This window comes from Marmota monax, unplaced genomic scaffold (assembly GCF_021218885.2).
Source record: "Marmota monax isolate L192 unplaced genomic scaffold, Marmota_monax_Labrador192_F-V1.1 WCK01_AAM20220418_F8-fsc00084, whole genome shotgun sequence".
In the NCBI taxonomy this organism is placed as follows: domain Eukaryota; kingdom Metazoa; phylum Chordata; class Mammalia; order Rodentia; family Sciuridae; genus Marmota; species Marmota monax.
In genome coordinates this window covers 6,842,223-6,870,149 of record NW_026694575.1, presented here as the reverse complement: position 1 = coordinate 6,870,149, position 27,927 = coordinate 6,842,223, and the positions used below count along the sequence as shown (strand labels likewise).

General features: G+C 55.7%; 1 protein-coding gene across 2 annotated transcripts in view; it reads left to right on the top strand.

Annotated features, from left to right (window-relative positions):
• Nucleotides 1-14,639, top strand: part of Sh3pxd2b (SH3 and PX domains 2B) — a 76,008-nt gene extending 61,369 nt beyond the window's left edge. The window contains exons 10-14 of one of the 2 annotated variants that reach the window (XM_058571836.1): nt 2,001-2,227; nt 2,874-2,923; nt 4,030-4,155; nt 6,463-6,520; nt 8,509-8,618. In XM_058571836.1, the coding sequence (XP_058427819.1) occupies nt 2,001-2,227; nt 2,874-2,923; nt 4,030-4,155; nt 6,463-6,504 (445 nt within the window). In that variant the 3' untranslated portion in view covers nt 6,505-6,520; nt 8,509-8,618. Of the gene's footprint in view, nt 1-2,000; nt 2,228-2,873; nt 2,924-4,029; nt 4,156-6,462; nt 6,521-8,508 lie in introns of both variants that reach the window. The other variant, XM_046421364.1, reaches the window with a different exon arrangement.
• Nucleotides 14,640-27,927: the final 13,288 nt, after the last annotated feature.

Sequence of the window (27,927 nt, the reverse complement as noted above, 5' to 3'; positions counted from 1 at the left end):
GCTGGGCACATCCCCGGTTCCTGTCACCGTGCTGGGAAGCCAGTCATCCTGGAGCCAGGGGGCTGGCACTCAAGAGCCACTGGGTTGCACCTGGTCTCCCAGGAGGTTATGGTAGGATGGCCGACAGGGCAGCCGAGCCCGTGACTGAGGCTCAAAGGACCCTGGGTAAGCCTGGGCCTTGGCCACCCGCTTCCGATTGCGTGCTTCCTCCCCGTAGCTTTTGTCCCTGCGTGACGACCTGTCTGCAGCTGAGGACGTGGATCATGTGCAGCCTGATGTGGACCAATTAGGTCAAGTTTTATTCCTTCTCAGAATACTCAAAGGCTGAGGGACGCTGAGCAGTGGCCTGCCACCTCCTGGTGGCCTGTGGTCGTGGAGGCCTGTTCTCATTGAACCCAGGGCTGTGACCCTCTAAGTGGCTCTTGACAGGAGGGCGGCCTCCCACTGGCCGTCTGGTCTGTCGGGTCTGTTCTGCTTTCTCAGAGGCATGGCTGGCTGCCCCCTCTGTGGGTGCTGGCCAACGCCGAGCCCACGTGCTCCGAGCTGTGATGCTGGACAGTTTCCACAGTGTGGCTACTTCCACTCTGGCCAATTTCAAGCTAACGGCGTGAAGTCACTAAACATGGAGTCCAGAAGGAGTGTGCACCCAGCGGCTGCCCCGGCACACCTCTGTCCAGGAGGCCCCCTCCGGTCATGGCTGTTGATCTCAGCCCTGCCGCGCAGAGGACTGAGTGGCCACTGTACTTGGTGCGTTCTGTCTGGGGGCCGTGAGCTGCTCCGTCCGGGACCCGAGCAGCCCATAGTTGAGTGGCAGCTGTCCCAGGCCGGCTCCTCACCCCCTGGACAGGCATCTCACCCAAGGTGAAGCAGCCTGGGTGGGGCCGAGCTCTGCAGCAGCACAGGGCTGTCGGGAAGAGGCAGCAGCTAAGGGGTCTGGATGCCCACCTGCCAGGCTTGCCCGCGACGTCGGCTGGGTGCTTCTCCCCTCGGCACTCGGCCTCCGTCTGTAAACAGACCCCATCCTAGTGCTCGGCGCCGGGCGTGTGGAGGATTTCAGAGGTTTGAGTTTTGGAATAGTGGCACGTGCGGACTGAGGTGACTCAGGGACACACCCGAGTCTGAGCACAGAACTCGTTCTCATCTCAGAGGCACCTGTTCACAGAGCCGTGAGATTTCGTCCGGTATTTTGGGTGCACCTGCATCTCCACTGCACTCCTCCATCACCTGAGGGCAGGTGTAGACATTTAGGCTTCAGACTCTGGAGCATGTCACGGGGGGGGGGGGGGGGGGGGGGGGTGCGCTCAGCCTGCCTCCCTGCCCCCGGGTGGTGCGAGGGCGAGGCTGCCAGGAGAGTGCCCACGAGGCCAGCCTCCTTGCCACGCTGTCGTCCTCACTGCAGGGTTGCGTGGGGACCACTGTGAAGCCGTCACAGTGGTGGTGACAGGTCTGTGGCGGTTCCCTCAGCACCATGCCCACTGGCATGTCTGCCGTCCTCCTGTTCCCCCTCAGCTCACACACCCAGGCACCAGTGTGGACTTAACTTACCGTGCCCTCCCCAGCACTTCATTCCAACTGGTGGTGCCACGGCGTGTCATGGCGCTGGGATGGCAGAGCCTGCCGGAGACATGAGGGCAGCGTGGAGGTGGGCCTCCTCCCCAGGAGGGTGGGAGAGGCTCTCGTGAGGAATGGAATCGAGCAGAGCCAGGAAGGAAAGGGACAGTCAAGGATCACCAAGGGCAGTATGCACCGGGGTCAGAGGCTCGGGGCGTTTAGGAGACTGCAGCTGGGCAGAGCAGTGGCCTGGAGGCTGCTGTGTGAGGCCATCAGAGGCCCCGTTGGAAGGGTCTGCAGTGCCTGGCAGAGGGCTCAGTGTCATCGGAAGGCCTGGCCCCGGGCAGCCCGGCCTGTTGTTCCTACCCACTGGGGCCTGAGAGTGACTCTCAGCAGGAGCCTGGTGACCTCCCATGGGCCTGACCACATTCCCTTCCTCCTCCTCCTAGGTACCAAGGCAAAGAGGGCTGGGCCCCCGCCTCCTACCTGAAGAAGACCAGCGGGGAGCCCTTGCCCCCGAAGCTGGGCCCCGGCTCGTCTGCCCCCTCGGGCACCCTCGACCTGGACGGCGTCTCCCGGCAGCAGAGCGCAGTGGCCAGGGAGAAGGAACTGCTCAACAACCAGAGGGACGGCCGCACCGAAGGCCGCATGGCGCCCGATGGCGATGTCCGGCAGAGTGAGTGACTTTCCCCCTGACCAGAGTGGTCTTCTTGTGGACCCCGAGTCCCAGAGCTGGGCAGCCTGGCTCCAGGGTGAGGCCCCCAAGCGCAGGTGTGTTCAGCTGTGCTCACCTGGGGCATCGCTCAGTCTGGGCTTCCCCTGGCCACGAGTCAAGCCCAGCAACACCTGTTGCGTGCCCACCGCTGGCCAAGAGCCTTGGCGATGTTTACGTCCCCTGCCCAGGAGGTGCATGCTGTGCCTGTTCCACAGGACACAGCCTCGTGGTCCAGAGAGTCCAGTCACCCATTTGTCCTGTGCTGGAGGCCCTCGAGCCTTGGAGCCAGGCCGGGACCCTTCTCCACGTGGCTCTGAAGCCTGCACTTCTTGCCCTTGCTGGAAAGCTCTCTGTTGCTTGAGGACATACTCTGTCTCCTTTGGTTCCTGAGTGGAAAAGATCCAGGCAGTGCCACACTGACAGGGTCCTGAGCCACCCAGGGAAGAGCGCAGACAGCCCTTCTCTCCCGGGAGGGTCTCGGCAGCAAGCTGACTGGTACGGAGCTTGCGCCCCACCCTCTGCAGGACAGCTGGCCCCTCCTGGTGTCCACGTCAGGAACTTCACACACGGAGCTCTGCCATGATGGAAATATGTCTCTTCTCCACAGGATCACCAAAGATGAGGCAGAGACCCCCTCCTCGCCGGGACATGACCATCGTAAGTGGACCCTGGTCTGTGGTCATCAGGGATGCCGCAGGTCTCCCAGGCCCTTGCCCTGTCCAGAGCTCTCTTCCTGTCCACGCAACAGCCTCGTGAAGCAGGCAGTGCAGATCACTGTCCCCTCTGCAGGTGGAAAGACGGGTCCAGGCAGGGAAGCCATCGGCCCAGTGTCCTCTGCCTCTGTGTCCTGCTCTCGCCCCACTTCTCCAGATCCTCTGCCCAGGCCCAGGCTGAGGAGGCTCAGGGATGGCATCTGTGGTGCCGTTCTGATGTCCTGCTCCACGTCTGGGGTTCTCCAGCTGCCTTGTTAACAGGTGGAGCCTCCCTTCTCTGAATATCCAAAATCAAACTTTTTAAGCACCAAGATGACACACTACGGAAAATTCCACACCTGACCTCACCTGCCAGGCTGCTTTCAAAACGCAGGCACACTAAAAATATAGTCTAACGCCATCGTCAGGTTCTGTGGATGCAAAACACGCATGAGAGAATTTCACGCTTGGACTTGGGTCCCCAAGACTTCCCGTTATGTGGTGCTGGTGATCCTAACCCAAAGCTCTCCTGGGCCCACGCGTTTTGGATAGGGGTTGTCCCACCGTGCCGTGAGCTGCTGTCCTGTTTTGGAAGGCCTGCCATTCACTGAGCACCATGCAGTGCACTGGCCACTCACTGTGGTGACCGGTGTAACCCTTGCAGCCGGCCACCAGGCTGAGACCTTCCATGTTCCCTCTGCCTGAGGCCAAACTGAGGCTCAGAGGGGAGACCACTGCCCAGGGCCACACTGTCACCAGTTTTTCCCACCCAGATAGCCTGGCCCGCAAGCCTGTTCTTCCCGGGCCCTGCGGCCACTTCACCTCAGACCTTGTCCTGCCCCACGCTTTCATGGTGCAGCCAGATGCCGTGTGTGTCCACTCATCTCCGAGGTTGGAGGGTCAGTGAGAACTCACTGGGAGATGCCAGTGGTGTCCTCCGTGTGTCCGTCAGAATTAAGTCGGTCCACCAGCACCTTCCATGGTGACCACGTGTTCCAGGCCCCTCTTCTCACCCCAGTAATGTTGTGGTGCTTGTTCCCCCTGAAATGAGCCCTGTGTGTGTCCTCCCAGCCTCGGGGTCTCAACCTGCCCAAGCCGCCCGTCCCGCCCCACGTGGAGGAGGAGTACTACACCATCGCCGAGTTCCAGACCACCATCCCCGACGGCATCAGCTTCCAGGCCGGCCTAAAGGTCGAGGTGAGTCAGCCACTAGAGTCAGAGTCACTGCAGAACACCCGGCACCCCCACCTGCAGCCCTGGCCTGCCGTCTGCGGGTGGCCTGCCTGGACACTTCACACAGGTGGATGCGTGTGCCACATGCTCTCAGAGGACCACTGAGCCACATCCTCAGCCTATTTCATATTTTAGTTAGAGACAGGGTCTTACTGAGTTGCTTAGCGCCTCACTGTTGCTGAGGCTGGCTTTGAACTTGAGATCCTCCTGTCTCAGCCTCCCGAGCCTCTGGGATTACAGACGTGGGCCACCGCACCTGGCTAAAGTAAAGATTCTTGATCCCTTCTGTGATTTCACTTTGCTCTTATTTGAGTCAAGAGATAGAGGGATTGAATTTGGAGGAATCCTGAGTTCTGTTTTAACAGAAAATCTGCCCCGATATCATCATTAATTATGCACATGTGTACCTAGTGCCTCCATGTGAAATGTAAGGGACATCAAGATGTCATGTCCGTGGGACTCGGTGGAGATGGGGCTGGGAGGGAACATTATGTGGCTGGAGCTGAGCGTGAGGAAGCCGAGCAGCCTGAGGGTACCCCGTGGAGCTGTCCAGGGGGGTTGGACATCGTGTTTGAAGAGGAAAGTGACCTATGATGGCAAACGGAAGCTGTGGCTTCCACTTGAAGGAGCAGGTGATTGACAGTGTGTTTGTGACACAGGAAGGAAGTACCCAGTGGAGAGGTGGGAGCATCAGCCTGATCACAGGGGTGGGAAGCACCGGGAGGCGAAGGAATGGGGACACTGGTCGCAGGACGCTCTAGGAGCTCGGCTGTGGAGAAAGGCAGGAGAAGTCGGGGACAGAGGCAGGACGTGAGCAAGTTGACACTGGCTTCTGAAAGCTCGGTTTTCAGCATACTGGGAGGAATTCTGCTTTGAGGTGCCAGTGTGCTCAGGCAGCCCGAGCAGGGGTCCTCACCGTCACCATCACCATGGCCACAACACGGTCACCATCACCACACAGGAGCTGTAGGTCTGCTTCAGACCTGGCTGGCAGAGGTGCCTGGTGTGGGCGGGGCTTTGTCTCTGCTTGTCGCCACTGTCCTCCAAGCCCAGTCCATCCAGACCATTCCCAGGAGCAGGGAAGATGGCCCCAGCGCCCCAGCTCCAGCCTGCCCACTCAGCAAGCCCAGGGGTCCCTAGGGCCAGGGTTCCGGCCATTCCACTGGCCTTCCCACTCCTGGACCTTGGGTAGGACAAGAAGCCCAGGGAACTCGAGGCTGCTGTTCCCAGAAAGAGGCTCAGCTCCAGGCACACAAGAGCAACAGAGGGCCCAGCCCCGGGCGTCTCGTCTGCCCTCGCTGAGGCTGGTTGGGCCTCCGAGCAGACCACACCTGTTCCCTCTGGCTCTCCTCCCCACCTTCACTGGCGCTGACCAGCGAACGCCTCATGCACAGCCGTCCTCCCCAGCAAGCGCCCTCCAACTCAGCCTCGAGCCTCTGCCCTACTCCCCATGACATCAGGCCCCGCCAGAGGTGACCTGAGGGACGTGGTGGGAAGGAGTGGTCTGAAGATGGTGGCTTAGGCAGAGCTCTTTCCTTCTGATAAATCCCACATGCTCTGTTCTCCCTTCCCATTTTTGCCTCCTGGTTCACTTCACAATCACCAGAGTCTTCAAGATGTCTTCACGGAGCCACAGCTTGCTAGCAGTAGGGCTGCCGCAACAGCTGGGCTCCTCGGCCAGGCTGCCGGGGGCGTGGTTTACGGTGATGATGGTGACCACGGTGGTGGTGACAGTGATCAGGTGGGGGGTGGTGTCAGTGGTGGTGATGATGATGATGGTCATGGTGGTGGTGACAGTGATGGGGGTTGATGTCAGTGGTCGTGGTGATGTTGATGGTCGTGGTGGTGGTGATAGTGCTAGTGATGTTAGTGATGGTTATGATCATAACAATGGTGGTGATGGTGATGTGGTGGTAGTGATGATGGTCATGGTGGTGGTGGTGACAATGATGAGGTGGTGGTGGTGGTAGGGATGATGTCAGTGATGGTGATGATGATGATGATATTGGTGATGGTGATGGTGACAGTGGTGGTGATATTAGTGACGGTGACAATGATAACAGTGGTGGCGATGGTGATGGTGGTGGTGGTGATGATGGTGGCGATGACGATGTTGGTGGTGGTGGTGGTGGTGGTGATAGAGGTGGTTATGATGATGACCGCAGTAGTGATGATGATCATGACAGTGACGGTGGTGACGATGTGATGATGATACACGTGCCTCTTCAGTGCATGTATCTTGTCAACTGACTTGATAATGAACCTTTACAGAAGTCCTGCGAGGTCATAATCATCAGCCCCTTTTACAGATGAGCCTCAGAGGAGCTGGGTAAGTGGATCCCCAAGGTTACACAGCTAGTAAGTGGCGGAGCCTGGGTTGGAACCAGGTCTCTGTGCCACAATCCTGTGCGCAGAGCAGAAGCGTAACAGATCCTCCTTGGTGCACAGTCTGTGGTCCTGTTTCTGCTGCCTCGGGTGTGGGACTTGATCTTGGCACTGTGGGTTCACGCGAGTGCTGATGAGGACCCTGTGCCCAGCGCTGCCCTCGTGGTCAGCGCTCACAGCGCTCATCCTGTGCTTGTCCAGTGCCGCCTGCTTTTTCCCAAGGACCTCCGCTCCAACTGAAGGACGGACCACACTGGCTGCCAGCACTTGCCGGGCGCCTGCCTGCGGTGCTGGTACGGCTGTGAGTGGAGTTCCCAGGTGGATGTTGCTGTTTTCATCATTATCCCGGCTCGGGTTGGAATCTGGGGCACGAGGCTTGCCCAGGCCATTTGGGAAGCAGGCCATGAGCTAAAACTGACCTCAGGACCACGGGCAGGCCCAGCCTCCTGGCTCCGTCTGTTGGTGCCATCCCTTTCCAGCTAGGCCTCCGCACCGCAGCAGCAGAACCATGGCCACAGTCCTCTGCCCCCGGCAGCCTCTCACCCAGGCCTGGCTCCTCCACAGGGTCTGGCTCTGGAGCCCGCCTGCCTGCCTCCTCAATAGGACGACAGTCCCCGTATCACAGGGAGCTGAACGCATAGTCAGACCTCCTGTCACGTTCTGCCAGGGAGGGCAGCGTGTTCGTCTGCTGGGGTTGCTGGACACAGCGCCACAGGCAGGCGGGTTACACAGCAGTGGTTTGCTTCTCACAGTTCTGGAGGCTGAAGTCCAGGATCGAGGTGTCAGCAGGTCTGGCTTCTCCTGAGACCTCCCTGCTGGGCTCTGGATGGCTCCCTGTGTCCTTGTGTGGTGGGCCCCCAGTCTCTGTTTCCGAATCCTCTCCCCCTATGAAGACATCAGTCACTTTGGACTTGGGCCTCCCGTTGTCACTTAGTTACCTCCTTAAAGACCCCGCCCAAGTACAGTGACGTTCGGATATACTGGGTAGGTTAAGGCTTCAACGTGTGGATATTGTAGCACAGTTTAGCCATAGTCTCTGGGCTGTGCACCTTCACCCATGTGAATCCAGCCATCTGATCCTGCACCAAAAAGAACCAAGAAACCCACTATCTTTCAGGCTGTGGGTGATTCCAGCCACCGCTGCAGTCGGTGGGTGTGTGGGTGCCAAGGAGGCTGGACAGGGAGGAGCCTGCTGACTCCATCAGCCTCGGCACCCTGGGTATAGCGTGAGGGTGTCCTTGAGCCACTGGGTGACTACTTCATCCGGTGCTCAACCAAGGAAATGGGATCAGGGTAATTTGGGCTCTTTGTGACATGTCCCTGCAGGCTGGCAGCGTCCCACCTCCCAGACGGCAGGGGAGTTGATGCCCTTGTTGGGAGATGCTGGTGGCCACAGATCAATGCCCCACCCCCGAGGGACCCTTCTGAGCACTGTCTGCAGGACCTTCAGGTGGTCCTTGGTGGCTCACGCCCCAGTTGACCTCCCCTCTCCCCTGCTCCACTTCCCTACTTGAAGGCCCTAGGCTTCCCTCTCAAATTAACTACCTGCACTCAAGTCCAGATCTCAGTGACTGTTTTTGGAGGAATCCAAAATTGTATAAGAACCCGCTAGGTGTGGTGGCACACGAGTATAACCCCGGCTACTGGGGAGGCTGAGATGGGAGGACGGCTAGAGCTCAGAGTCCCAAGGTGGACTGGGCAACAAGGCGAGACCCTGTCTCAAAAACACACACACAAATCATATTGGATGAGAACCTGCCCTCTGTAAGATGTGCTAAGGCAGGGGAATGGATCCATAGGCCTTTAGGAGAACCTGCAGAGTTCAAAGGCACAGCTGCCAGTGCTGGGTGGCGTGTGGGTTCTTCCAGACCATTCTGATCTGCCTGCCCTCATGTCACACTGCCACCGTGCTAACCTCTGTCCCCCTTACAGGTGATCGAGAAGAATCTGAGCGGCTGGTGGTACATTCAGATCGAAGACAAGGAAGGGTGGGCCCCAGCAACCTTCATCGACAAGTACAAGAAGACCAGCAATGCCTCGAGACCCAACTTCCTGGCTCCCCTGCCCCACGAGGTGGCCCAGCTCCGGCTGGGGGACGCAGCGGCAGTGGAGAACAACGTGGGCAGCGAAGCCATGGGCCCCTCCCGGCCCCTGCCTGATACCCCGCACGGTGCCCTCGACTCTGGGATGTCCTGGTGCAAAGACTGGAAGGGTGGGAAGGAGGCCCTGAGGAAGGCGTCCACAGACGCATCCTCATCGGCAGGCTACGAGGAGATCTCAGACCCTGGCCTGGAGGAGAAGCCCAGCCTCCCTCCGCGGAAGGAGTCCATGATCAAGTCGGAGGGGGAGCTGCTGGAGAGGGAGCGGCAGAGGCTGGAGCAGCTCCGCGGCTCCTCGCCGAAGCCTCCTGGCATGATCCTGCCAATGATTCCGGCCAAGCACTCCCCGGCCCGGGACGGCAGGAAGCCAGAGCCCAAACCTGAGAAAAGCAAGTTATTCCAGCTGAAGAATGACATGGGGCTGGAGTGCGGCCACAAGGTCTTGGCCAAGGAAGTGAGGAAGCCCAACCTCCGGCCCGTCTCCAAGTCCAAGGCTGAGCCCGAGGAGAAGCCAGAAGCCGTCCCCCAGAATCCATTCCTGAAGTCCAAACCTCAGGTCAGGCCCAAACCAGCTCCTTGCCCTAAGACAGAGCCACCTCAGGGCGGAGACCAAGTGGATATCTGCAACCTTAGGAGTAAGCTCAGGCCTGCCAAGTCCCAGGAGAAATCCTCACTGGACGGGGAGAGTGCCCTGGCTGCTGGGGGCCAAGACATGGCCTTCAGCCGAAGCTTCCTTCCAGGTGGGGAGGGACCTGGCCGTGCCCAGGATAGGCCTGGCAGACAGGACGGACTCAGCCCAAAGGAGCTGTCCTGCAGAGCCCCCCTGCGGCCAGCCAAGACCACCGATCCTGGGCCCAAGAATGTGCCCGTCCCTGTCCAAGAGGCGACCCAGCAGAGACCTGTGGTCCCACCCCGGAGACCACCGCCCCCCAAGAAAGGCTCCTCCTCGTCTTCCTCCAGACCCCTCCCGGAGATCAGAGGGCCACAGCAGGAAGCCAGCGAAAGCAGGGCGGCTGCTGCCCCCGGCCGTGCCCTCCTCGTGCCCCCAAAGGCCAAACCTTTCCTCTCCAATTCCTCTGGGGGCAAAGGCGGGCTGGGGCCGCGGGCAGCTGGCAAAGCAGAGGACCACAGAGAGAGGGCAGCTGCGGCCTCCTTGCCCGACATCGACGGCCTGAAGGACTCTTTGTACGTGGCCGTGGCCAACTTTGAAGGAGACGAAGACACGGGCAGCTTCCAGGAAGGGACGGTGTTCGAAGTCCGGGAGAAGAGCAGCAGTGGCTGGTGGCTGTGCCAGGCCGTCAGCGGGGCCCCTTCCTGGGAGGGCTGGATCCCCTCTAACTACCTCAGGAAGAAGCCCTAGCGCCCTCCTGCCGGAGGCCCACTGCTGCCCACGTCCTTCCCACGTATTTAATGGCCTCTTAATTTATCCAACTCCACAATTCAGCTCCTCCCCTGGGAGGCTGGAGAGTGAGCGGCTGACCCGGAGCCGGGTCTCCCCCTGTGGTGGCATCCCAAAGGTGCACGCCACAGCCCCCGCTCCATGGGGGTCCTCGCCAGCACCCTGCCTTAACAGACCTACTCCTCTTGACCAGTGGCGGTGACCCTCCCAAGCCTCCAGGATCAGCTCCTGTCACCAGGAGGAGTTCCACGCTGGCTCCCCCATTGCCTGGAGAGGCACAGGACGGGGCAGCTTGCCCGGTCCACCATGACTTGCTCTGATTCTCCATGTTTCTAGAAGTCCAGGCGCTTTGCTCACTGTCTCCCAAATGCCTGGTGCCAGGAAGAGTGGTGACCGGTGGGCATCAGCTCCATTGCCAGTCCCCAGGAAAGTGGCCTCTTCCCCGAGCCCCAGGCCCTCCAGCTTCTGAGGCCCCAGCAGATGCCTCTCTCCCAGGAGGGGCCTGGAGGTCCACCAGCCACCCTGCTCCTGTCTTCTGCCTTGGACCTGAGCAGCGCCACAGGCTGGCCCTGGCCCCAGCACGCTTCACTTCCTGCTGCAGGCTCTGCGCCACCTGGGGCTCTTCAAGGAGAACTCCTGTCCCCTGCTTGGGACATTTCATGTTTGTCTTCCTAGGACCAGAGGCTCGAGTTTGTCTGGGTAAGGGTCCATTCACAAGCCACACCCCTTGTGAGCACCGCCCCCTCCCCCAGTAGCCAACAGGTGCCAAATATGAGGTGGCACTTAGCACTCATGGTTTAGTGCTCACAGAGACCTCCGTCACCAAGCCCATTCATAGATGAGGAAACTCAATTCAGCCAAGGACGTGCTAGCCAGGAAGAGAGGAAAGAGGATTTCTGACCAGGCTGCCTGAGTTCCCCCACAGGGAAAGGCAAACCAGTAAGATGGAGGGGGCCGCCAGGAGAGGTGGCCCCGTGGCTTCCTTGTGGTGTGAGCAGGGGACGCCTGCTCCCCCACCTGATGTCCCTCTCAGGCCCCTGCAGCATATATAGCAGGCTGCCCGGAGGTGAGCAGCTGCTGCCCCAGCTTGGGGGGACTGTGGGGTCCTGATTGGCTGGCACAGACCCTATTCCCTGCTCCTGTGCTGGTGCCCCTGAGGGGATGAGGCCGATGGGACAGAGGGAGCTGAGGTGGCCTCTCCCCTGCCAGCCACGAGGGGCTCTGGTGGCTCACAGGCCAGCAGCTGGGTCCCTGCAGAACGAAGCATGGTGATTAGGAGCCCAAGAAGGAGGCAGGCGCCCAGGACCAGGCAGAGGCCGCCAGTCCCTCTCTGTCCCTCCCTGCCGTGGCTTCCTGCTCTCTCTGGCACATGGAGGAGATCTTCCTGTGTGTACACCCCAGGAGAACCAGGGCAGCCTTCTACCAATTTGACTGAAGAAGCACCATTCTGCAGAAGAAGAATCGGGACCCAGGCTTTCCAGCTCCCATCCGAGAGATCTCTTCTGTGTGCCGGCTGCTGGTGTGTGACGAGAGCCCTAGAACCCAGCCCACTGCCCTGCCCTGCCCCAGAGACCTCCGGTGCACAGCGTTCACCTGCTGCCACGTCCCAGTGTCCCTCTGCTAGAGGGAATGCTTGCATCTACCTGCCGTGCCAAAGATCTGTGCAGAGAGCCTTCTTCTGCACCCCAGCCCCGGGCGGTACCCTGGGCTCTGGCCACTTCCACAGGCGTCCCACTCAGTCCACGGTGGCACGCCAGCCCTGCGTCCTTGGCTCAGCCTGAGCTCTCTCTTGCAGGGCTTGATTTGTGCCCCAACCTGGAGGAAGGTGGCAGTGCGGAGAAAGGGAGGTGGGAGAGGACCACCCCTATGTGAGGCCCTCCGCGTGGGAGGCCCAGCATGGTTTTCCTGCGGTTTGGACCCTGTTGATCAACTTGTTTGTGGAGCTGCTTTACGGGGTCTGACTACCTTTCCAAAGACACAGCTGACTGGTTTTCTTTCTGACTCGCCTCTGGTTTCAGTGACATTTTCAGGCATTTTGTAAGCACCTACTGCGTCTCAGACGCTGGGTAGACCAGGGTGTGGGGGCTCCAACACGGGCTGTGAAGAGCTCCACGCTTTGTCCACTGAAGGATTATCAGTGGCCTCACGTCCCTCTCCCACCGGGGTCAGCCAGGGGGACCAGACCTGCTCTGCCCTCCTGTGGGTAGGACATTTTCCTGCAAGTCAAAGAACTTGCCTTTTAGACTATTCTAGCGCTGATGGGAACTGTGGCCGTGGAAGCCCCTTCCTCCATGGTGGCTGTTCTTTGCTGGGGTCACCTCTGTGGCCTGAGGACTCCTGTGTCTGCTCACTGCTGCAGTGGTAGACATGCCCCCAGGCAAGTAAGCTGCCTGGGTCTCTATGGCAGAGACCCTCCTCGCTGTTCTTGCTTGGGGACTTAGGTTTACGGTATCCCGGACGATGCTCACTAGTCTGGGAGCAACTGACGAAGCTTATGCAGAATTCCCTGGAGTCTTGGCCGGGAAAACATCTGGGGCCATCAACGACACTGTGCCACATACCAACAGGTCAACTCACCGGCTCTTCACCATGTCCCCTCCTTTATTCTCGAGACAATCCTGCAAGGGGAACAGGAGCCACTCGTGCACAGCGATGCATGGAGGGTGGAGTCCCGTGCCCCACCTCATGCAATCAGTGCCTCACTGGGACTCAGGTGGGGGGCTTGCTCTTCCTCGTGCCCTGACCTTCCTGCTCCTTCAGAGGTGAAATGTGCACTGGGCTCCCAGGGGGCCAGTCTCTGAAGTTAGCTGTCACCACCCCTTGGTCAAACATTTCAATAGGTCACAAGAGAAGTGCCAGCCAAGGGTGGGCACTGGTGGGTTTTTGCCTACTCACTTCCGCTCACTGCCTTGTGCCGGCCACTTTATCTTACAAGCTGGGGCAGATGTGCAGCTTGTCCTAGTGCCACCAAGTCTGAAAAATCTGAATTTGAGAACCACCACTTGTTAAAACAGGATTTTGCTCCAATTCTCTGCTGAGAATCAGTCTTCACCATTTGGTGACATTGGCCTTTGTCCCAGGCTGAGACTTGGGGAGAGCTGAGCTCCAGCTCGAACCACTTTTCATGCCCCCACCCTCCTAGGAAACTGCTAGAGCCACACCAGGCTTTCAGGGGTCATTTGAGCCTCTGTCACAAGGTGCTGCATAGAGTACGTTTCTAGGGCAAAGTTCTTAGCCTTAAAGTGTTTCTGAGCCCCCAGCGGTTTCAGTGCCAGGTGGAAAGTGGAGGAATGAATAGATGTGCCACACTGAAGGACAGGCGCCAAACTGCCCAGGACTGGGGAAGAATATTGGGCCGAGAATTGGACAGTACTTATTACTAAGTACTTATTACTAAGTGTAGTACTTATTACTAAGTGTCCATCCCTGAGTGGGCTACAGAGGAAACCACTCCTGCCCTCAAATAGTTGGCAGCTGACATGGTTAAGAAGAGGGCTGGGCGTGGCGCGGTGTGGAGTGCCTGCCTGGCACGTGCGTCCCACCCCATCACTGCAGCAGCAACCCCACAACCTGACTGCCCTCCTTCCACTGTGCCCACCTCTTAATGGGCACCTTGCAGCCTAGCCATGGGTGACCTCTTTGTCCCATCCTCTCAGGGCTCTTGTGTGCAGTGCAGACAGCCGTCCATACCTTAGACCAAAGATTCCCCAGCAGCAGCGGGACCTGGCCCAAGTGAGCAGGAGATGGGTTTGCAGGGAGGCCTGAGGGTGAGGGCGCTCTGCTTCCCCTGGTAGGAACTGCTCCCACCTGGAGTAGGGTCCCCTGCAGAGCTGCAGAGGTCCAGCCAGGCTCCACCCCCTCACCTGCCCACGGACCACCCTCCGAGTGTCCCTCTGCCTCCCCCTGCTGCATGGCCATCCTGTTCTGGTGCTAGCCTGCAAGGCCTCCAGCCCCCCGTGGCTCAACATTCTGCCTTCCTGATTTTGTCTCTCCTGCGAAGGAAGCCTTCTTGGCCCCAGAGAGGGGGCTCAGCCTCTTTGGTCCTTGGAAGGACCAGATCGTGCCATAGCCGGTGGCCTTTGCTTTCAATATTGAAAAAAAAAGGCCCCGGGGCTAACATAGCAGTAGCAATTCTAATGCAATGGAGGATTCTAGTCCACCCCAGCGTGCCTGGCTGTGCCTTGTGCCCAGTAACTAATAGCACCCCACTGGGTAACTAGTAGCACCCCACTGAGACAGGACCTTGAGTTACAAGCCACGCCTTCTGCTCCAGGAAGCCTCAGGTCACTGGGTCACTTCTCATCCCTCCAGGGCTCTGGGCAGCATTGCCGCAGCTGGTGTCTCGTGGGACGATGCTGGGGATCCCTGGGTACCTCAACACCGCCCATACCCTTGTGGAAAAGTGACAGGTTCCTTCTGACACAAAAGCAAACACTGAGTGTCTGATGTGAGGGGCACCTAGCTGTAGCATGCAGAGACTGTCACCTGACCAGTAGGCTTGTTCTTTGGTTTTTGTTTTTAATAAATAAAAAGTGCTTGACTGGTTTCAAGCCTCGCTGTGAGAATGACGTGTCTGGGTTTTATTGGGTGAAGGGTGCATGGCTTCCCACCCCGGCATCTTGCCCTGTGCAGGCTGCGCTGGGGTGTTGTCCAGACTTGGGGTGCCTCCTTTCTGGGCCCTAGGGTGCCTTCTTTTAGCTACAGTGTCCACAAACCCGGGGAAAGTGTCCTCTTATTTGCTGGCTCCCAGCTGTTCCCAACTCTGCCTAAAGATGACAGCTTCCCTGTGGAGGAGTCTTGACCGCTCTCTGGCCTTGTCTGCTGCTGGGCAATGCCACGTGCCATGGGAGATGGGGCGTGTAACCAGATCCCAGCCTCGGGGACTGCTTGAGGAAGCCACCTGCTCCCAAGCAATAGAGGGTACAGGCTGATGTGGGTTATTTTATTTTTTACAAGGGTGCTTAACCACTGAGTCACAACCCCAGATATTTGTATGTATGTATGTATGTATTTATTTATTTGTTTATTATTTGTTTATTTTGAGACAGGGCCTTGCCCAGTTTCTGAGGCTGGCTTTCAACTCGCGATCCTCTTGCATGGGCCTCCCAAAGCCCACCAAGATTACAAGCAGGCGTAGTAGCTAATGTGTATAATTTTGCAATGGCAAAGTCAACCCCAAAGGTGGAACTCCCCAGTCACAGGTCACAGTACCACCCATCTTCTAAGGAAAAGAGGAAAACCAGCAGAGACCCCGGATGGTGGACTGCAAAAGGGGTTCACAGCTGGGCACAGTGGCCCACGCCTGTAATCCCAGCAGCTGGAAGGCTGAGGCAGGAGGATCAAAAGTTCAAAGCCAGCCTCAGCAACTTAGCAAGGCCCTAAGCAACTCAGTGAGGCCCTGTCTCTAAATAAAATATAAAAAGGGCTGGGGATGTTGCTCAGTGGTTAAGCACCCCTGGGTTCAATCCCCTGTACCAAAAAAATGGGGCGGGGGGCTTCACATACAACAACAGAGACACCTTAGAGAGGAATAATGGCCATTAAAATGCTGATCTCTGTTCCCTTAAGGAGGAGGGAAGCGTGTGGCCCAGCCCCTGGGAGCAGGCTGAGATCAGACTGAGTGAAGAACAGGACGGCCAGAGCCGTGGACTGCTGGGGTGGCTGGGGGGCCACCTGCCCTTGAGCAATGGAGCGGGAACTGTGGGGGGAGGGCTCTCCTTCCCCTCCGGGGGGCTGTGAGCACCACCCCCAACCTTCCTTCAGGTGACGCCTGGGACAGACACACACCATGCCCAGGCCTGCTGTTCCAGAAAAGCCAGGGCCTCTTGACCCAGCCGTCCACCCTCGCACCTGCCAGTCCCCCTTGCCAAGGGCCATGGGTGTCTCTGGGTCCAGGATCTAGGCCACGGGACCCTCTTCTTACAGCACAGCCTCTTTCATGCCCATTCTTTCTCTCCCTGTGTGGCTCTTCCGCCTCTCGTAACCCAGGCTGCCCGGTCAGTGGCCCAAGAATCCATGGCCATCACGATCTACCAGGGAGCTTGTCAAAGCAGATTCCCAGGCTTAGCCCCCCAAAAGTCAGAATCAACAGGAATTGGCATCCCCGAGGAACAGGTTCTGAAGAAGGGCTCCACTCCTTGAGAGGACGAGCCATCGAGCAGCCCCGACCTGGTGTGACCCGGTGTGTGATGAAGACGGTCACCATTGGCACCGCCACTGTTGTCTGGGCATTCACCGTGTTCTGGGCCTGTGAGGCACGGAGCGAGCACTGACCTCGTCTCAAGCTTCCTTGGCAGGGTCACCATGCTAGAGGCTCGGTCCCCAGCGGGCAGTGCTGAGAGGAGGTGGGCTTCGCAGGAGGTCCCGGAGAGGGAGTTGTGCCACACCTCTCACGCCCGAAAGCAGGGGCCTGTACTGGACCCCAGATCCACATAACCCATCTGTGGGGTCTCTGATCCTAGAGCCAACTCCCTGCACTGAGTCCCTCCAGACTGTTGACCAAAGCACACCTCTGATTAGAATGACCTAATTATTCCCTGGGCTTAAAAACCTTACTAAAAAAAAAAAATACTTCCCAACCCTAACTGTAATTAAAGAAAAAGATTTAAATTTGTTGAGGACATGATGTTAGTTGGATACCTTAAGATGATCTTTTATAAACATCACCACACTTCTTCCAATTGGGAATTATCATACCCATTTTAGGAATGAGGAAATTGGTATCTTGAGAGATTAAGCAATTTACCCACAGTCACAGCTACTAAGAGGAAGAACGTGGAACTATAAATCCAAAGGCCATTACCTTGACAGTTCCCAGATCCATAATCTTTCCACTCAGCATTTCCCAAAGTGTGTCCAGAACAAACGCCAATTAGTGTTCTGAAATAATCGTTTCATGGACACATTAGATGAGAAATGCTGTATTAAATAAGGTTCAACAGTGTCTTTATGGCAGATCTTATGTAAACATAAGCAGCCTCATGTAATTAAACGCAGTGTGAATGTTACTCTTTACAGTGATTTATATTTACATGTTAGCTTTGCCGTCACTGTAACAAAGTACCTGAGAAAAACAACTTAAAAGAGGAAACACTTATTTTGGCTCATAACTGTGGAGATTTCAGTCCATGGTCATTTGGTTCTGTTCTTTCTGGGCCTGTACTGAGACAGGATATCATGGCCAGAAGGGTATAAGGGAAGCTACTCACCTCACAGTAGCTGGGTAGCAGAGGGTAGTGGCCAGGGACAAGATAGAGTCCCAAAGGCACAACCCCAAGGACCGACTCCCTTCCACTCTGTCTCCTACAGCATCCACCACTTCCTAATAGCCCACAGCCAGGAATCCATCCATGGATTAATCTGCTGATGAGGTCGGAGCCTTTATGATCCGTCCCTTCCCAGGAGCCCCACCTCTGAACATTGCCACGTGGGGGACCAAGCCTTCAACACATGAGCCTTGGGGGAACATTCCAGATGGAAACTCTAACAGGGTTTATTTATATTGGCTTTCTCAAATGTACTGGCCCCCAAATCATTCACAGAGCCTCTCACGGGAGCAAGACCGTGAGCAAGACCTCCTATTGTAAACCCTGGGAAGTATCCAGGTTCACACTTGAGTCTGCCCTGAGTTCAGTCTGAACCCCAACCCCCGCCTGGCCTGATGCTTCACCCCAGTCCCTGCTGTCACGCCCCTCACTGCCCGTGAGCTCCAGTGTCACCATTAGCACTTCAGGGAGTGCTGGTGGACAGGGCTTCTTGTGCTGCTGGTCTACCCTGGAGCCGCCCCTGGACTTTCCCACAGTGAGGCTGCCCCATGCGGGGGGCTCTGGGACACTCCTGCCAGGAAGGGAGTTTTTCTTCCTCCCACACAGTTTTCCTTAAGGGACCTGTAAATTAGAGACAGTGTCCAGTGCTCCAAGCTAATGAATCATCTAGTGATCCAGAAGGTCCTCCAATTACTATGTCCTCTGACCCCCGTCCCCCTGGTGGGGCTTCCCACAGTCATCTGCAGTGCAGGATGAGCAGCCGTCTTCTACGTCTGCACTTCGACCTCGTCGTAAGAGCTCTTGGAGGATCTCAGGATCTCTGCACAATTATGTATTTAATGTGCATATAAAGTACATGAACCAACGGACATGGAGAATATCGTTAGGTGGGATACTTGCACCTCTGGCACGGTGGTCTCCTCCCTGGAACAGGGCTCCATTAGAGTAGCTGTCCAGCCCAGTGTGTGTCCCTGAGGAGGAGGAGGAGGAATTCTCTAGATGGTCGATGTTTAGAGAGCTGGGAGCTGGGCATGCACGGCTCAGGTTTGCCCTCTCCCGTCTGGGGTCAGATGTCCAGGGAGCACACACTGTCCTCGGCAGGAGCCTTAGTATAAAAGGGCCTCAAAAGGGTGCCCCCGAGGGCCAATGGGCATGTCTGATGCTGGATTTCAGGCTCAGGAACCCCATGGCTGCTGCAGGCCATGCCTGGTCCAGATTCTCCCTGTACCCCTTCAAGAATCAAGTTGACCTTTTGTTCACATCTCCCTGATCTCCCTGTTTTGAACCCAGGCAGAAGGAGGGAGAGAGCCCTTTCAAAACTGTCACCAGCTTCTGATTGGTAGCTGATTTATTATAGAGTATGATAAAATATTCAAAAGTTAATGTGTCTAAAGAAGAAACCTAAACCAAATAATGAAATAGAGATTACAAATATAATGAGGGGCTGGGGTGAGGCTCTGTGATAGAGCACTTGCTCAGCGTGTTCTAGGGCCTGGGTTCCATCCCAGCACTGCAAAAATCAGTCACATCAATGACACATACGTGTGTGTGTGTGTGAGCTAGTATGCAGGGGGGCTTGTCTTCCATGCCCCCTGGGATCCACATTATAAACCCTGACCGAGGAACAGATAGACAGGCACTGGTGGTCAGACCTGGGTTTGAATCCTGGCTCTGAGAGCTCTTGGCTTCTGTGAAATTCAGTGTCCTTAGGCATGAGACGGGGACGACAGTGCCCTTCCCAGAGTTGTGAAGGCTGATGAAGGCTGATTGCCTAGCTCACAGCAGGCACTCCTAATAGCACTTAATAGTCCTTGTTTCTATGAAGAGCAGAAGTAGAGATGGACAGTCTTCAAGTATGTCCATCGCCTTGCCCAGGAATTGACAAACAGTTGCTTGAAGGGTCGGCTTGTAAATATTTTGGGCTTTGTAAGTCAAGAGCAAAACCAGAGTGTTACGCAAGCCCTTGCATAACTGTTCAGAAAGCAACCGTTTGAAAACGGACAGCCCGTTCCCAGCTCTGTGGAAAATCATGCAGCTGGATGGATTAGCCCCACTGCCCCCGGCCACTGCCCCAGCCCAGGGCACACGGACCTTCCATTTTGTTACTTTTTCCTGAAATGAAAGTGTTTCCAGAGTGTGTTCATGGGACCTCCATTCCTCCAGATGACCAGACACAGTGTTCAGTCCACTTGGCAGACGCTTGTGGGAGGACCCTCTGAAGCCCCCTCCTTGGAGTCCCTGTCCCCACGGGCACATCAAAGAATCCTGTGGTAAGTAAGCTACTTCACCTGGCTGAATCCACGGCTTCCAGGACGTATTGGGCCACAGAATCTTCTCACCCACAGAACATACTTGGGGGCGTACTGTAGTCAATCCTAAATTTAAATCTTTGTTCAGAACATCACTGTATGGAATTGAGTCTGTGCCCCTGAGCACGAGTTGCAGGGGTCAGTGTGGGCGATGTTGGTTCCCATCCTCAGCAGAGTAACAGGCCCAAGTGGGACTTCGGCGTGGAGAGGCCTTCAGATTTGCTGGCTTTCCTCCCTGTGCTCACCTCAGGACCATAAGGATGCTCACCTAGAGAGCCCTGAGGATGTCCCTTGGAGAGAATGTGGCAGCTACTTGGCAGACTTGGAGGAGATCTGAGGACTGGCCAAGTCCCTGCTGCCGTCGAAAACCTGGTGTTGAAAATCAGGATCCATACTAGTGTCTGTTGTATTCTGCTGCCTTTCCTATCCTCTACTATCCCCCCTCCCCTCCCCTCCCCTCTTCTCTCTCTACCCCCTCTACTGCAATGGATATGTAACTGATGTGATTCTGCAATCTGTATATAGGGTAAAAATGGGAGTTCATAACCCACTTGAATCAAAGTGTGAAATATGATATATCAAGAACTATGTAATGTTTTGAACAACCAACAATAAAAATTTAAAAAAAAAAAAGAAGAAAATCAGGATCCGCCCGTTCCCCGCCCCACCCCCATAGTAGTAAAGACTGAACACCTGAGAGAGAGGGAGAGAGAGAGAGAGAGAGAGATTCTTCCATAGAGGGGGTCCAAAGATTTCAGGTTTTCTGTCTTCTCGTGCCCCCTCCTCCCATCCTGCCTACATGACCAGAAGGACAGGAAGGGATTGCAGGGGGCGATCGCTTGTGTTGGAGAATGGGACCCCTCCCCGCCCTGTAGGCTGCTAGCAGCCAGGTGGTGGGAGTGTTATCTGCCATTTCCTGTCCTTTGCCCTGTCTCACTGTGAACATGGATTTGCTGAACTACTTTTATTGTACTTTTTTGGTGGGGAAATAGGAGGGTTCCAGGAATTGAACCCAGGAGTGCTTAACCACTGAGCCACATCCCCAGTCCTTTTTATTTTGTATTTTAAGATGGGGTCTCACTAAGTTATTTAGGGCCTTACTAAGTTGCAAGTTGCTGAGGCTGGCTTTGAACTTGTGATCCTCCTGCCTCAGCCTCCTGAGCTGCTGGGATTACAGGCGTGCACCCCCGCCCCTGGCAGAATCCCCACACTCTGGAATGGGGACTGTAGCTCAATGGTGGAGCACCTGCCCAGCACTCCAAGCATCCCAAAAACTAGAAAAACAACCAAAGAAAAGGATGTTCCCATTCCCACAGGAAGCCTTGCCCAAGTTGGGACACCCGGGGATGGGCAGACTCCCCGAAGCCAAGTCTTGTTGCCGCTGGCTGCATCCCTTCCCTTCCTGTAGAAGCCTCCTCTCAGGCAGAGGGGAGCACAGAAGTTTCCTGTACCTTCTGGATGCCAAAAACTGCCAGGATCACGGAGCCCAGTCCCACACAGCAGTGCCGTGTGGGGACACCCAGAGCAGCTCCTGGAACTTCATTTTTACACCAAAACTAGCCACGGGAGGAGCCGGTGGGGGGAGTAGAGACCTGAGCACTTTGGCCGTCATGCTTTTTACTATGTTCATATTAAAACACGCAGGAAGAGGTCACGCAAGGGGCTACAAACCGCACCTGAATTTTGAAGATAAAACTTGAGACAAAAGAAACGCTGGCTTCCCTGAGGCCAAGCCAGGCCCCGGAAACCCAGGAAGGAACTGAGAACAAGTCCAGTTCATCATTCTGCTGAGGCTCCACCCCCCAGGTGCCACCGCCCCCCAGATGCCACAGCCCTGGGCTCAGCACCAGCCCAAGCCTGGTGCCCCAGGGGCTCAGGGAGAGAGCAGCCCTCAAGCGCTCCTTGCAGGGTGGACAGGAAGGAGAGAGGCAGGTGGCCAAGCAATTCCTGTTTCTAGAAGCTTCTTCCTCCTCTGGCCACCTGGGGGGAGCTCCTCTGTGAAGAGCTGCCGGTGTTTCGTTGCCTTTTTGTTTCAACCCTCAGTAATTTTTTTATCTGTAGGAAGCAAGATGGAGAATGTCTGGATGCCCAAGGCGAACCTCAAATATTCAGAATCAGGACTGGGGAACGGCGAGGCTGAGGTCCAGCATTCAGGGACCAGCATCCCCTCCCGCCCCTCCCCCGCCTCATAGGTTCAAGGAATGGGGCAGGGTGCCCACCTCGGCTCCAGACAGACAGACATCAGTGTCCTCATCACTTCTGTAAGCACGGACTGTGTTCCAGGCCTATCGGCTCTTCACACGTGTGGCTGACGTCATCCTCAAAATGCCCCAGGAAGGCACTAGGCCCAGGCAGGTGAACGTCAGGCTGCAGCCCACATAGCCAGTGGGAACCTAAGGTAAGGCTCCCACATCTCCAGCAGAACCATCGCACGCCTCACCCCCGTGCCACCTTCACTGACCAAGTTCTTCTAACTTAAATCCGTTTCCTTAAACACGTTCATGTCCATGATAACACCTGGAAAACTTTGTTAATTGTCCATAAATAGAACTTGCTCTAAGCTAGGTACCGTGGCGCGGGCCTATCATCCCAGCACTCAGGAGGCTGAGGCAGGAGGATCGAGAGTTCAAAGCCAGCCTCAGCAAAAACCGAGATGCTCAACAACTCAGTGAGACCCTGTCTCTAAATACAATACAAAACAGGGCTGGGACATGGCTCAGAGGTTGAGGGCCCTGAGTTCAATCCCTGGTACAAAAAAGAAATAGAAGGTATCTCTAAAAGTAAATGCATTTTTGAAAGAGAAATGGGACTGTGAGTTCCAGCCAGGTAGAGTTACTTGCCGACTAAATATTCCTCATCGGAGGCCTGCCCCTGCTCTTGCGCTCTCTCGCGCGCGCGCTCTCTCTCTCTCTTTCCCTCCCTCTCTCTCTCTCTCTCTCTCTCTCTCTCTCTGTCTGAGAGAGAGAGATTAGCCCACATTAAGGAGGTGGCAGAGACAAGCTAGCACCAACCTGGGGGTTTATACTTCATTAAAGCAGAAGAACCGCAAGAGCCCTGGGGACCGTGCCCATGTGCGCACTGTAACTCGGAGCCGCAACGTGCCTTGAGAGTCCTGCCGTCACCTTTCCTGAGCTTTTTAAAAGACCAGATCCTCTTGAATGAGTTCGCTGGGCCTCGGGGTCCCAGGACAACTCACCAGCCCCCAGACACGATGGGAAATGTGAGCGATGGTGGACATGGCACTCTGCAAGTCTGCAGCCGGGAGCATGAAGTCCCTGTCATAATCGCAGGGTGACAGGAGACCAAGGCCACCCCACTGGGCCACCTTTTCTGGAGCTAAAAGTGCTCGGGGAGGTCTCTGGTGGAAATGCTCTTGATTTTTAACTGAAATTCCTTGACCTTTTTCATAACACCACTGCATCCTGATAAAATTGAGGCCTTTGTGTGAAAGGAACAAAAGGGAGAATTCTCTACAGGACTCCAGCTCTCAGCACTTGCGCTCGGATTCTGATTTTGTGTGTCCGTCACCCCCAGCGGACTGGGAACCCTCTGGCAGGGGTCTCATGTCACTTTTCTTTTTCTTTTTTTTTTAACAACATATTTTTATTTTTAACTGACACATAGTAATTGTACCTATTTCAGGGGGACATTGAGGCATTTTAATGCATGTATCCAACATGGACTGATCAAATCAGGGTAATCGGCACATCTGTCACCTCCGACGTTTGTTATTTCTTTGTGTTGGGAACATTCAAACTCCCAAGACCAGGTGTGGTGTCCCACAGGAGGCCAAGGCAGGAGGATCACAAATTCGAGGTTGGCCTCGGCAACTTAATGGAACCCTGAAGTCATACTGCTTGTAAGTCGCCGGCAAAAACTTCACCTGGGACCCACGTGTTCAGCCCGTGCTCTTAGCTTCTGTGCAGACTCTGTGTTCGGTGCCACAGGGTGAATCAGAGCCCGGACCTTGCTCTGGCTGTCAGTGAAGTCATCCTCTCCCAGCAGACTCTTGATTAGGGTTAAACAAGCCAGGCCCGTAGGCTTTCAACAGCTCCGTGTCCCCGGTGTCCGTGGCATGTCCTCAGCTGCTTCTCTGAGGCCCTTTCTTGGTCATGGTGAAGATGCATTTTCTGTGTTCAATGCTGCAGGGCCCCAAAGCTCCTGCTCTAAGTGATCCGCATACTCCTATCTCGGGGTGTCTCAGCGACAGGAACTTTCAAACTCTTGGGAACCGTATACCTTTCTTGGCATCTAAATTCCTTCAGGTGTCCCTAGAGGACTACCTCGCTGTTCCTAATAGAGCTTCCCTATCTGCTGTCCACCGATCACACAAAGACTTCAGTTGAAAACTCATCCCCACATTAAAAAAAAAGTAAGGAAGAAAATTTGCCAAGATACCCTTCCTCTGGAAGGCTCATCAGGGATGTTGGGGACACTTGGGTCCTGTTCACTGAGGTCTCCCAGATGCCTCTGTAGCAGTCTGTCCCCAGAGCAGCAGAGCATGACACATATTTACAGGAGGAATGAATGAAGGGCCGGGAGTAACGCGAGGGGACAGTTGGTCCCCACTCACCCTGGACTGACCAGTTTCTAGGTGGGTCTTATTTCTCTTTTGGTTTCACGGTTACTACGGATTGAACCCTGGCTCCCTGCTTACTAGGCAAGCGCTCTGCCACTGAGCTGCCCCCACCCCGCCCTCATGTTACCTTGTCTCCTGAGGACCCGGGAGGAGACCGCACACTGTAGTGCAAGGGGATTGCTGTGTGAATGCCCCCCCCCGCCCCGGCAGGATGCTGGGAGAAGAAGAGTAAAGTCAGATGCCCTCTGTGCTTCTGATTTATGTCTCCTTAATGTGAGGCAGTGGACATGGGAGTTCAAATGAATTCAGACATGAGATTTAGCCTGAAAAATGAGGAATAGCTACTATGATAGGGTCGGGTGGGGCGTGCAGTGGAGGGTGTGAGCTGGGGGAGGTGGGAGTGCATGAGCTATGCGGGGATTGGATTGGGGGGTAACGCTTTACACAGAACCGGGCTCTGGAAACGCTCAGCAGATGGTAGTCTCATTATTATTGCTGATGTCGATATATTTGATGGAATCAGCTTGTATCCAATTACCCCACAACTACGTGCATTAAGTAGCAAGCTGAGTGTCCCTTATCCCAAAGCTTGGGAGCAAAAGTGTTTTGGAGGTCTTTTCAGATTTGGGGCTATTTGCGTCTACATAAGGCCATATCTTGGAGACGGAGCCCAGGTCTTAACACGAAATTCATTGTTTCACATACACTTTATACATGCAGCCCGATGGTAATTTTAAATATTGTTAATCGTTTTGTACGCGACACAGTTTCACAGTGTGGAATTTTCCACTGGTGGCATGATGTTGGCACTCAACGCGTTCAGGATTTTGGAGCATTTCAGATTTTAAATTTTCAGATGATGGATGCTGAATCTGTGTGCACACACACACAAATTGTCAGATATTCGTGTTTATTTGTGGACATTTTGCAGCCTGAGCTGCCTGTGATCTATTTTCTTCTCTTCAGGTAGTATCCCCCCATTTTCCTTTGAGGACAACCTTTTCTCTCTGTGTTAGTCCCTGTGGTTTGGACGGGGCTGGCTTCACTCCTTATGCCAAGCATGGGCACGTGACCTAGCCCTGGCCAATGAGGGCAGCCCAGTCTCTTGGCTACAGTAAGTGGCTCAGTTATGGGCTCAGGACCCAGGCCGAGCCAATGGACTTGATCCCAGGACCTTTGCTGGAGATTTTAAGGAAGAAATGTTTTTTTTTGTTTTTTTGTTTTTTTTTTCCTGCTGGATCTACAGAACTGGCAAAATGTAGCCTGTAAATCTGGTGACCATATTTGTCATCCACGGCCAAGCTTGCCTGAGAACAAAGCCTAGTACTAAAGTAAGGCAGTAGTACCAAAGTAGGAGAATCTGGGTGACACTGTTGGAGACTAGATCGAGCTGTGCCTGTAGGCTGCCCAGGGAATCAGGGAGCGTTTTCCTTAAGTCAGTTTGCATTGAGTTGCTATCACTGGTCACAGAAGAGTCCTGGTAAACATGGGGGCTCAGAGACTAGGTTGCCTTCCACCATCTGGATTGGACCTACTTAGATGTGATGAGTTTTACTAATTCATTTCAACGACTGAGCTCTAAAGGCATCATGGGAGATCTGGGGGAAGCAGGGACCTGGAATGAGGTCCATCGGCGTGGCCTGGGTCCTGAGCCCACGACTGAGCCTCTTGCTGTGGCCAGAGGCTGTACTGCCCCTGAGTGGCCAGATCTAGGTCACATGCCCATGCTTGGCACCGGAGAGAAGCCAGCCCCTCCCAAGCCACATCTCACAACTGAACTCGAGGCTCACTTCTAGAAGGGAACATAGACAAAGTCACTCTACTTTGCTGGCGTGTCATGATACATGCTGTCATGGAGAGACCGTGACACAGTGGGACAGGGGCCCCAGGAAGATCAAGCCTGCCCCGGGACGGGCCTGTGGGTGCTTCAAGGTAAGATGATTTGCATTTGCCGGTGTCCTATGACCTGGGCCCCAGACACAGGACTCCTGCTTCACGGATCTTAGTCACACACGGGTGTAGTCCTTCAGTGACGGCCTGATATTCCCGGTGCAGGGTGAAACATTGTTACTACAGACCCTTCCGCGGTCACCTCGAAGTCTCCTTCCACACCCAGCCCAGGCACAGTGAGGGGAGCCTGGAGGGAACAGAGCCCCCTCCCCCAGGTCCCTGGAGAGGGGCATAGCACCCAGCTGGGCTCCATCCTGCCGTGTGGGGTGAGAGGTCACTGTGGAGGGGCTCTGGGGAGGGTCCACGTTCACTGTTGCTTGCTTTGGAAAGCAGCGGACACTCCGGGCCTTTCTCACCAGGGCTGATCCTGTCCCTCACCCCGGCTGTGCCTTGGCCCTTCACCTGCCACATCAGGGGTTGGCACCCAGGCACCGTTCCTGGGTGCTGAGGAGACGAAGTGAGCAAGATGGCGCCAACCCACAGTCAAGAGAAACTCAACTCCAACAGGCCCAGTGGCAACACCATTAAAATCACTGACAGGAAACTGAAAATCTCCAGCGTGGAGACAGCATAGCCAGACCCAGCTCTGGGGACCCAGCTCCGGGAACTTCAGGGCTTGATTCTTCCTCTTTCTCAGTGTGATTTCTTGGGTTGGCTTTCCACTCAAGCGCACCCACCTGATGGAAATTCGCCCTGATTTTTCCCCTTATGGGGGCTCCAAGCAGGTCCTCATTTACTTCCTCCCCAATCCATGAGCAGAGGAGAGAGGAGATGCTTTCTTTTAAGTTTTTGTTTTAAAAAGAAAGTCCTAAATCTGTCTCGTGTTGGCCAAATGGGCCACACCCCGTCCTAAAGCAATCACGGGCTTGGAGCTCGAGTCTGGGTCTTAGGACAGCCCTGGCCCCCACTAGCCCCTAAGATTCTCAGGTGGGAGGAATCGGTTCTTCCAGGGGGATTCAAGGCGCCACCACCCAGTGTGCAGGCCCCCAGGTCGTGCGCTAAAGCCTAGGCTCCTCCAGCAGCTGCACTGAGTCCAGGCACAATGCGGGGCTGCACGGAGCCAGACAGAAGACTCTGACTTTTAGGTTTGCTTCCACATACCCAGAGAAGAGCCCACCTCTTGCAGACTACAGAGAAAAGTCACAAGCCACCACAGCATCTCTTGGGAGCCAATGACATCTGTTCCAATTATCTGCTTAACCGGCAGCTATCTGAACTGTCGTTGGGCCTTTTGAAATGTCCCGGCTGCCACATCAGGAGAGCGACCCTGGCTGTAGTGACAGGCCTCCTGTGTGGTCACCTCCCGAGCATTAATGACCGGCGTGGCCTTCCGTCCTCCGTGGTGACAATGCCCATCGCCTCCCAAGCTCGTTCCCTTGATGAAAGGATGAAACCAGGTCCTTGAACTTGGAAGCCTCCTTGCCATGGCTCCCCAGGAGGTGGGGAAAGTCTCCATGGATGGGCGACAGGGACCAGCCTGCCTGCCAGCTGCAATAATGTCACAGGGCTTTTTAAATGGCTCCACGTGTTTGTGTTGGCCACCCTGGTAGTTTGAAGAGTCTTGGTCTCCTGTTCCCTCTCCCTGTGTCCACAGCCTGGGACTTTGCACTTTCTCCCCATCCCCTGACTTGAGACTTGGCCAGTAACTTGCTTTGGCCAACGGATGTTGTCGAATGTGACTCTTCAGAGGGCTCAGCCTGGTGCGGCTCCCTGTGCCTTCTGTGCCAGCTCCTTAACACTGCGGAGAGCA